Below are 9692 nucleotides of genomic sequence, written 5' to 3'. Positions count from 1 at the left end.
CCAAGGGATGCTTTCTTTAAACCTATGTGGATCTATAATTAGTTGGTCATTTCATGCATGCTTTAAAATAAATTTAGTAGACTTTCGCACCTGGTTTCAGCTTGCTGGTGTAATTACAGGACAAACTGTGGGCAGAGCGAAACTCCAGCATGCACAGAAGGGGTGCCCTAATGTAAGCCCTACTGTTGTATGAAAGCCTCCACCCCATGAACTGCTCAGTTTTTCACTGATGGACAGCACTGGTGAAAGGACTGGGCAGGGTTTGTTCTTAATGTAGATCAATCAGCTGAGTGTTTTGCTCACGAAGGAGCAGGAGCAGCATCCCTGGGTGTGGGAATAGCACAACACTTGGGGGCATAATGTCTCCCAGTACACTTCTCCACCACAACACACACCCATGAACCACAGCACACACTGCTAATCCTTTCTGGGACACTTCACCCTTTTCCACCTCTTTCTCCAAGCAGCATGGCCAGGAGCTTGGTGGGGTGAATTCCCAGGACCTCAGTGGAAGCATCTAGTGCATTTAATTTGAGGTATTGCTGTTGGAAACTAGCTGTCTTAAGGGAAAACACTGGGAATCAGGTCAACTGATACCATACTGGCAGTGGCATTGCAGGTATAGGAATGTGGTCCAGCAGCTCAAAAACAGTCAAAGAGCAAAATCATACTTTTGTTGCTATCTTAAGATCAAATTAAACTACTTCAGGACAGACACAGTTGCACCTCCAAAAGTTCTTTGAAGCCTCAGTCAGCACAGTGCATGCTTCAGCTTTAAGAACTTAAAGCTTTGAGCATGTGATCTACAATCTATTGGATTAAGCTGGAGTTTGAGAGAATAACTATACAAAAAGCATTGGTTTAACACATCATCTGTTAGGTTTTTCTTTTTCCTTCCCACCACAAAGGCAGTTTAGTCATAATATAACTGTCACAAAGGACTGCTGGTTTCAACACATGGTATCCTTCAAAAGTTTTGGGTTAGGACAAACCTGTAGATAGGCACTGGCCTGTTTTTGTGTTGTGGCTTTTCAAGTGAAAATAAGTTTGGTTAAAAAAAGGACACCACCTTTTTTTTTTTTTAAGTGGAAAATAAAATAAAGCACTATTGCTCCCTCATGAATTTTTATCTTTGTATTTTCAGTTCCTGTTTTCACTATGTTTTATTTTGCACGTCTCTTTGGGAACAGACTTTCTTGTGTCCTAGGAATTTTCATGGATTGGAAAGAGCTGTTTCCTGCCTAGTCTATAGGTGGGTTTGAAGAACCTGAAGCCAAAAAATCCTAGACACACCAAAGTCAGACAGAGCTTTCCAATGGTGATGTTACCAGGACTCTCATCTCCTCTAATCCAAGTGTCTTTGTGGTTGGGAAATTGCAATCTTGCTCTAAAATCTGCATTGTCCAGCCTGGTTCCACATGGGAAGTGGCTTTGCCCACAGCGTACAGAGTAGGCCAGTGTGTGGTTTCTCAAAGAGACCTGGGCTGTCTGACTGAAGGCCACTTGACAGCAAGCCTCAGGCCAACAGTGTTTTTGCTCAGTGGCTGCTCGGCAAAGCTGCATCCTCAGTGGGCATCTGTGCTGGGGATGGAAAGTGTGGGCACCCCGCAACTCCTTGAGTCACCCAGCATAAATCTGATCACACCACACTGCAACACAGCAACTCTATTTATAAGCTGTGTGGGCAAACAGTCCATGCAACTGCACAGTAATTGTACAGAGTTCCTACAGATGATAGAGCAATAATTAGTAATTGCATGTGCCAGAATAGCCCTGGAACTTCTACAGTGTTTTGGATACTTGCTTGCTTTCTCACCTCCTGTTTGAGGGAAGAAAGGCTTCCACTGACTTAACAGATCACACTCAGAGCATCTCTCCTCTGTGGACAGTGCAGCTGCTTTATAGAAAGGGTACCTCTTCAGCTTTTCACCATAACCAGAACTAAGGACAGAAGTCCAGGTTAAAAAAAAGGAGGGAGAAAAAAGCAACAAAGAAAAGAAAACAACATCAAACCCCTTCCATGTTTCAGACGCAAAGAGCCAGACCTTGGGCAATACAAAGCTGGATTTGTGTCTGATAAACTGAGCGACTCCCTTTGGATGTGAGGAAAGAACTGCAGATGCTTTAGAACTGATGCCAACAAGCTCCTGATTTTGAGGAGGAAATTCAGTCCCAGTTCAGGTTTATGATGAAACTATACAATGTGAGCAAAATGCCATGCAGGCATGTCTCTTCTGATGGTGTATATTAATGCATCCATTCACCTTCATGGAAAATGTGCCAGTTTTCTCCTGCTGAACCTCTGGACCTGGGTCTACCTCCAAGTGGAGGGAGGAGATCTGGTTGCTAGACTGGACGAGTTGATACTCAGATGAGGTTTTCAAGGATGCCCATCCACCAGGATGTGGGGTTGTCTGGGTTAGGTGGGTATATGGTACGGCTGCTGTGCAGGGTGTCTGGGGCCATTCGGAGGGGATGGTTGTATGCTGGAGGTGCTCAACTGGCCCTGTGTGTACTGGAGGAAAGGGAGTGCTCCAAGCAAAATGATGCCTCTTTCAGCTCCAGCTCCATTGCTTTACCATGCCAGGAGGGAGCAGGGCTGAGGCCAAGTGCTCTGGGGATCTTCCTCCATCACCTGTGCCATGGTGCACATGCCAGTGAGAGCCAGGATAGGTCCTCACTGAGAAAGCCCTTTCGTCAAACCTCTGCCACCAGTGTGAGGAGACCAGGGCAAATGCTGTCAGTCTTTGTGCTGCTGAGGACAGCCCTGGCTTCTTCTCACCTGACAGTACACCTTGTCATGTTGTGCCATTGCCCAGAGAGCCATCATGAAGGTGGTGGGAGGTTGTCAGCCCTGTGCCAGCCTTGCTCGGGCTACTCACCGTCAGATGCATGGCTTTGGGTTGGAGAAAGAAGGGAACTGAGAGCAGCTGAGGCACAGGGTGGTGAAGAAGTGACAGAACAAAGGTTGATCCACCTAACTCAGAGCCTCAGTGCCCCTTAGGGCCTTGAGCCACTAAGCCCCAGTCAACTGTAACACCAGAGCATGCATGACATAGCCTTCAAATATTAAAACCCAACCTTCATGTAAACAGCTTATGACTCCAGGCTGGTTCAAGGAGCCACATAGACTCCCCACAGCTCTTAGTACTGAAGTTATAGCCTTAGAGATTGCCACATGCAGAGCCTACATAGTTTCTGATGTTGCTCCTTGGCTATGAGGAAGGGCAGGAGAGTGAAGACTTCAAGACCTGTTAGAAAGAAAATAGTGGGGTGTGCCCATGAAGGCATCCAAGAAGAGAAGGAGAATGTGAAAGCAATCTTCCGATACCTCAGGGGGGCTACAAGAAAGCTGCTTTAGCGTCCCTTCCAACTCAAACCATTCCATGATTCTATGATTCCCTGAAAAGATGAAACCACCTTGCAAGTGCCATTCTTCAAGAAACTTTGTGCAGCAGAGACTGCCCCAGAAATCCCTCTTCTTCCCAAGGTCCTCTTTGCTCTGCTCTTCATGCTAGTGCCACCTCATCATGCACCGTTTACCAGCGTAGAACAGATATGCCCATAAAGTCCATCTCACAAGGCTGAAGATGTACTTGGCAAAGGGGTGAGGCTTCTATCAGGACATCACACATCCCACTACTGCTCATAGAGGGGTTTCATACACAACTGCTATGCAACTTCTACCCTTCTCACTCTGACTGCCTCCAACTCTGCTTCTACCCAGACCTCTGCTCTTTCCCTCTTCGTCTTCCAGGAGAGGGGAGGAGGTCCCATGGAACCATGTATTGCTTTTGCTCCCGGCAGCCAAGTGATACATCCTACTATGCAGCCAGAGAAATTCCTGCAGAAAAGCACTGCCTAGCCATCAAGATCCTCTCTGGTCGAGGGCTCTGCATAGAGAAACGTGGGGAACCAGGTCTAGCTGCAAAGCTTGCCCATGGCTTGCCCAGCCAAAGAGTCAGCACCCAGCTTTGGGTCACAGCTTCATCTGTCTTGATGGCTTCTAGAAGAGAGCAATTGCTGAAGAGGAGGCCTTTCTCCCCTCTGAGGTAAAATAAAAGGTCAGCAAGAGCTGCATGGATCCATGCTCCAGAGCATGAGGTACACAGATGTAGTTTTCAGTTCATAACCCTGCTCTAATACTGAGTTCACTCTGTGACTTCCAGAAAACCGCATTAATAGTTTTCCACCAGTTGTGCCTTCCCTCTCCTCTGCCCCAGGCTCTGATCATCAGTAGGTGATGCATGTGAACAGGCTTTTGACAGGGAAGGGCTCCTGCCTCTTCAGAACATCAATGCTCATAGATGCTGAACAAGGGGAACCTCTGCGCTTGTAGCTTACTTCTTCCTTGACCTGGAAAAGTGGGATTGGTTTGAACTTGAGGCAGGAGTCCAGTGAAGGGCAAAGGAGATGGGAGAAGTGCCTTTTTAAATGTTCCTTTGCCTCTCACCTCTGCATCCCATGGTGGTGTCACTGATGACTGAGGTCGACGCAGTGCAGCTGACTTGTACCAGCTGAGGGGCTGGCACACAGTCCTCCCCTATGAGTGACTCTGACATGGGGTGGAGAAGGGCTTGTGCTGGGATATATCCCTGCCTGCACTGCAGCAAGGCAAGGAATGATGGACCTTCATCCTGGCACTCTGCGATGGGGTCTGCTGCCCACCCCAAACCCCTCCACATAAAGAGAAGGGGAGTGAAGTGGCTGCTAAAGGGGCATCAACAACACGGGGCTCATCACACCAAGGGCCACAGGCCCTTCACCTTGCTTGGAAGTGTTCATGCCAGTGGCAATAGAGTTGCGAGCTGTCACTGGCTTCCACTCTCTATTGGTGTTCTTCCCTTCAGGTCTTCACACACTTCACTGCAGATGCTCAGGGCCTCCAACCATCAGGTGTCCAGCACCATGTGGAGGTGGCTGCCTTTGCACACCAAACTTATTTTACTGCCTTACAGAGCAACAGAGCCCAGAAAAAAACATTTTTAACTTGCACTTTGCTCTCACACATGTGATTTGGGTGTTAATGTAAGCCTCCACTGAGAGCATCCACAAAATGCTCCTGGGAAAGGTAAGCCCAGCCCTTGACAGGACCAGTCTGTGGGATAAAGAAAAGCTACCCATCAAGCCACAAGAAGGAACAGTGCTATGCAGTCAGCAGCAGTAATCTTTCTTTACTATGGACCACATGAGATCAGAAAAATAACCTTGTTAACAGGAGAACTAGTAGCTAACAAAATGTCATGCTATAGGACATACAAGAGAGGCGAAGCACAATTACCAGAACAAAATAGCAACCGAGTAGGCAAGGAAACCCCAGGGTGGTGTGCAGGGTGATGATGCCCTATAGCAAATGTGGTATCAATACAGCCGTGTGCACCCCGTGTGTGCATGGGGCCAGCTGCCTTTAGAACAAGTCAAAGGGTCTTCACCTCCTACACAACTCCAGTATCTCCAGCACAATGATTATAAACTTATCTTCACAGAAAAAAAAATAAAATTGTCCCAAGAACTATGTGCAAGGATTGTTTCTCCAGGTACAGTGAAAGGAGGGCAGATGGGAAAACACCGTTCTTAGGGCTGTCCTTGGGACTCCTGCCCACTCCTTACTGACACCACAACCCTCCCCAGCAACCCTCTGTGGCTTTGCCTTCAGTGAATCCCCAACAAGTCTTTTCAGAAAAAGAAGAAAGAAAAAAAAAGGTATTGCTGCTTCTTTTTGTCATATTTTTTTCCTCTCTCATTCCCCCTCCTTTCCTTAAAAATGTTTACTTTCAGAAATTCCATTCCTGCAGAGATTCCTCCCGGGTTCTGAGGTCTCCGCGCTCCACCCTCCTCTTCTGCAGTCAGAAAAACTGACTCTTGATGTCTCTTTGGTTAAAAAAAAAAAAAATAAAATAAAATAACACAAACAAATAACACACAGCCCAGTATGATCCCATCCACCCCACGACGCCTGATGAGAGGGTGTCTGTGGAAGAAGGAAAAATCAGAGACAAGCTGTCTGCTCTCTGGAAGCTGAGGTCCCCACGCTGCCTGGCCGGCTGTCCTGCTCTCATACAGTGGTTGCTGGCCCGTACTGGAGCACCAGAGGGGATGTCTCCTTGATCCGGACATAGAACTGCCCCTCAGGCCGGGCCGTTTGGAGGGACAGAGGCAAGAAGTCATCAGGAAGCCACCGCTCACTGTCATCGGAAGCAAACACCAGTCCAAAGTGCTCCAGCTGCTCCTCGCCATAGCAGAAGGCAGCTGAGCCACCCAGAACACCGCGGGACATCTCATTCATCTCGAGCACCACCAGCTTCACCACCTCCCCAGCGGACGTCTGGCTGGTGATGTGCAGCTGTGGAAAGAGAAGAGAGATGGGATCTAAAAGGGAGAAATGGATGTAAGGGGGAGGAACGAGGAGGAACTGGGGGCCAGAGCCAGCACGCAGCATGTCCTACAGCGGTGATTAGGAAGGTGAAGAACTGCCACCCCGTGGTGCCTGGTGAGCAAATAGCAGCAGCCTGGGATGGAGCTGTGGGCAAGCTGTGCCCCAGGGTACCAGAACTCCTGTACTGCTTCCTTGCCTCCACTACACTGAGTCCTTACAGCTCGACTCTTGCATGTGGTACCTACACTCACCTGCTCAGCTCAGGCTGCCCACCATTCCATTATCTGCCCTGGAGAGGGATAGTCCCAGCCCTGCTCCTGGAATCTGTATAAACTCCCTCTCATGAGCAGGATCCAGACCATCAGATCAGCTGAACCACAATGGCTCTGCCAAACTAGTGGTGCTGAGCTGAAGCCTCTTTGGGAAGTGGCGCTAGATTTCATCCCATTCACAAGCTCAAGGTTCTCCCACCAACAGCTGTTCCTCTGTTTCCTTGGGAACTGCCCATGAATCCCAAATACAGCCAAGAAAATGAGCTCATCTGGGATTCTGGCTGCTAATGACCATTGGGAGCCCGCTGCTTGACTTAAAAGGCCCTGAAGCAGGACATCCATCCTCACCCAGGCAAGGCAATGGTTTCCTTTGGCACATGGTAAGGCTTGTGGGAGTGACTCGGCAGGGTGGTCCAAGCTCTCAGCCCACGTGAGACCTGCCAGCTCCCAACAACCACTGCAGGGCTCAGCTGGTTTACACTAGCCCAGGAGCCTTTCAACTTGCTTTTCTTAGAGAAGAACATCATAAAATGCTTCCAAACAGGCATGTCCAGAGCTTTGTGACTTCAAAAGCCACATGGGCAGCCTGCCAGAAACCCGAGGGCTGCACTTCAGTGCCACAGAAATCTATGGAAATTTATCCCATGGAAAATAAATACCGTGAGGCAGATTCCCCCCTGCTCCTAACACCCTGCTGGGTGTGGGGACACCAGCTATCAGAGCTGCCCAGCAAAAAAATCCATCTGCCCTTGGCTCTGCCCTTCCTCTGCCATTTTATGGGCACAATGGGCACTCAGGCTACTCCGTCAGCCTTGGCTCTGGGCACTGGGAATGTTGGAAGGGATATTTCAACAGGGGAAGAAGCTTCATGGTGGGAGGAAAGGAGGTGGCAGAGACAGAGGGGGACCTGCCCAAGATGTGTGTCCTGGAAGACCCATGAGGCATCCCACCCAGAGGAGATGAGGGTGACCGGAGATGCTGGGTCAGCTCTCAGAAGCAAAGCCCTTGTGGAGAGGAACCAGGTCACATAGCAGCTCCGCAGACCCTAATGCCTGAGCGAGGAAGCAGCTTTGCCTGCTGCCTTTCATGAGCTGGAGATGAGTGGCTCCCACTCTCCTTTCCTCAAAGGCACACATGGCTGGAAGGTGAGAACACAGACCCTGGGGTGAGGGGAGGCTGTGAGAAGGCCAGGGCTGGGCCAAAGGGGACATGGCTGGATTGCATCGGCAGGGCCGATGTGGTTGAACACAAGGAAGTGGTGAAGGAAACTCACCTATGCTACCTTTGCTCACTGCCTGCCCACCCTGGATGGCACTAACCTACTGAACCATGGGCTGAGAGCTGAAACATAGCTCTGATGCCTTGTACCCCCAAAATTCCTGATCCCGTGGCCCTGGCTCATCCCCTCTGCAGCTACAGCTATCACTCCTGAAGAACCACACACCCTACCCCTAGGCAGGGACATAGGGACTCAGGGCAGGAGTGCTGTGAGTATGCAGGGGACCTCACCCCTGGGATGGTGGAGGATGGAGAGGGAAGTGTCAGGTGAGAGGCATGCAAGCCCCTGCTGCCCACCTCTCCATCCTGCCAACCCTTTCCATTTGTGCCCAGCAGAGCCGTGGCACTGCCCTTTGCAGGCTCCAGTACCTTGACACTGGTCTCTTTGGAGAGTCCAGTCTCATATTGAGGGCAGACCCACAAGGTGACAGAGCCCAGCTTCTTCCCTTGATCACCCAAGCACCCAGGCTGCTCCGACTGCTCCTGGAAGTTCTGAGTCCACTCAGCCGAGCGCGTCCGGAAGATGGGCTGGGAGCCCTGTGTGCTGCGGCCGCGCTCGGCCCTGGGTGTCACCGCAGCACCCAGCCTGCGCTGGCTGCAGTGGCCCGTGGTCCTGCCGTCTGTCGGGGAGCTGTCGACAGAGCCAGGGCAGGACTTCCTGGCTGCCTGGCAGAGCGGTTTAGGGAAGTCCAGGCTGCTGGTTCGGACACAGTATGCCTGCCGCTTCTCCGTGATGCGCAGAAGCTCGATCTGTCGGCTGGGCAGCACGAAGTCGCTGTCGTATTGCTCAGGGGGTGGTTGGGGCTCCTCCGGTGCTGGCGGCAGTGGTAGGGGGGTCTTGAGCTCGTGGTTCTGCAGGACGTCCGGGGCGCTGTCCTGCAGGGTGCGGGCAGCCCTCCTACCACAGCACTCAGGACCCAGGGAGGAGTACACCAGGTCGAGCTCCTTTGGGCTCTGTGCCCTACTGGAGTCATAGTCACTGTCAGTGGCCAGGAACACCTCTGAGGAGCCCTCCTCATCCGACAACCCATGTGAGTCTGCAAGGGGTGCAAGAGAAGCAAAGAGAGGTTCAGCCTTGGTGTTGACAACCCCAGCTGAGGGGTTGGACTCATTTGCACCAGATGGGAGTCCAAGAAAGCCCCAGAGTGTTCAATCCCTCGCTGTACACCCATCCTGTGCTTGCTAAGACACAAGCAGAGCAGGTCCTACCCCAAATGAGACCAACTGCCCTGCCTGTACCCCCATGGTGCAGGGGTAGCCCTGGAGCCCACCAGGCAGGAGCTTTGCAAAGCCAGGTCCTTACCAGAGTTGAGCTTACGGCTGGTCTCTGGTGAGGGCGCCGGGGAGGTAAGGTACTCGAGGTGGGATGAAGTGGACCGGGTTTTCTCCTTCATTGCACCTCCAGCCTCACTGAGGAAGCCACTGAGAGACACCCCACAGGAGGGCTGCTTGTACCGGGCATGTTGCAGGGCATCCATAATCCAGCGCATCTCACGCCAGATCTCCTCCATTTGCTGAGAAAATAGGACAGGATGGATCCCTTCCAAAAAGCAAACAGCAGCAACAAAAAGGTCCCACAGCAAAACATGGGCTCTCCCACACACCTTTCCAAAGGGGCAAAAGGGGGAATCCCTGAGCCAGGAAATCCCAAAGAAGTGCTCTCAGGTGGGAAGATGCTGCTTCTACCACTGCTGGTTCAAGGAGGGGTGCTGAGAAAGGGGTAATGTGAGGTGCTCTTTCAAACAGCCATCCCAAAATGTACTTCC

The 9692-nt window shown here is 51.0% G+C and overlaps 1 protein-coding gene across 8 annotated transcripts in view; it reads right to left on the bottom strand.

The window, feature by feature from the left end:
* Nucleotides 1-5154: 5154 nt before the first annotated feature.
* Nucleotides 5155-9692, bottom strand: part of LOC133210912 (ankyrin repeat and fibronectin type-III domain-containing protein 1-like) — a 227458-nt gene continuing 222920 nt past the window's right edge. For all 8 annotated transcript variants that reach the window (XM_061350763.1, XM_061350762.1, XM_061350759.1 and 5 more), the window contains 3 exons: nt 9230-9440; nt 8296-8963; nt 5155-6343 (listed from right to left, as the gene is read on the bottom strand). In XM_061350763.1, the coding sequence (XP_061206747.1) occupies nt 6056-6343; nt 8296-8963; nt 9230-9440 (1167 nt within the window). In that variant the 3' untranslated portion in view covers nt 5155-6055. The remainder of the gene's footprint in view (nt 6344-8295; nt 8964-9229; nt 9441-9692) is intronic.

This window comes from Neopsephotus bourkii, unplaced genomic scaffold (assembly GCF_033783945.1).
Source record: "Neopsephotus bourkii isolate Nb327-2 ecotype Australia unplaced genomic scaffold, CSIRO-AGI_Nbou_v1 NB_533, whole genome shotgun sequence".
Classification (NCBI taxonomy): domain Eukaryota; kingdom Metazoa; phylum Chordata; class Aves; order Psittaciformes; family Psittacidae; genus Neopsephotus; species Neopsephotus bourkii.
The sequence above is the reverse complement of the archived record's forward strand: the minus strand, read 5'-3'. Positions and strand labels throughout refer to the sequence as shown.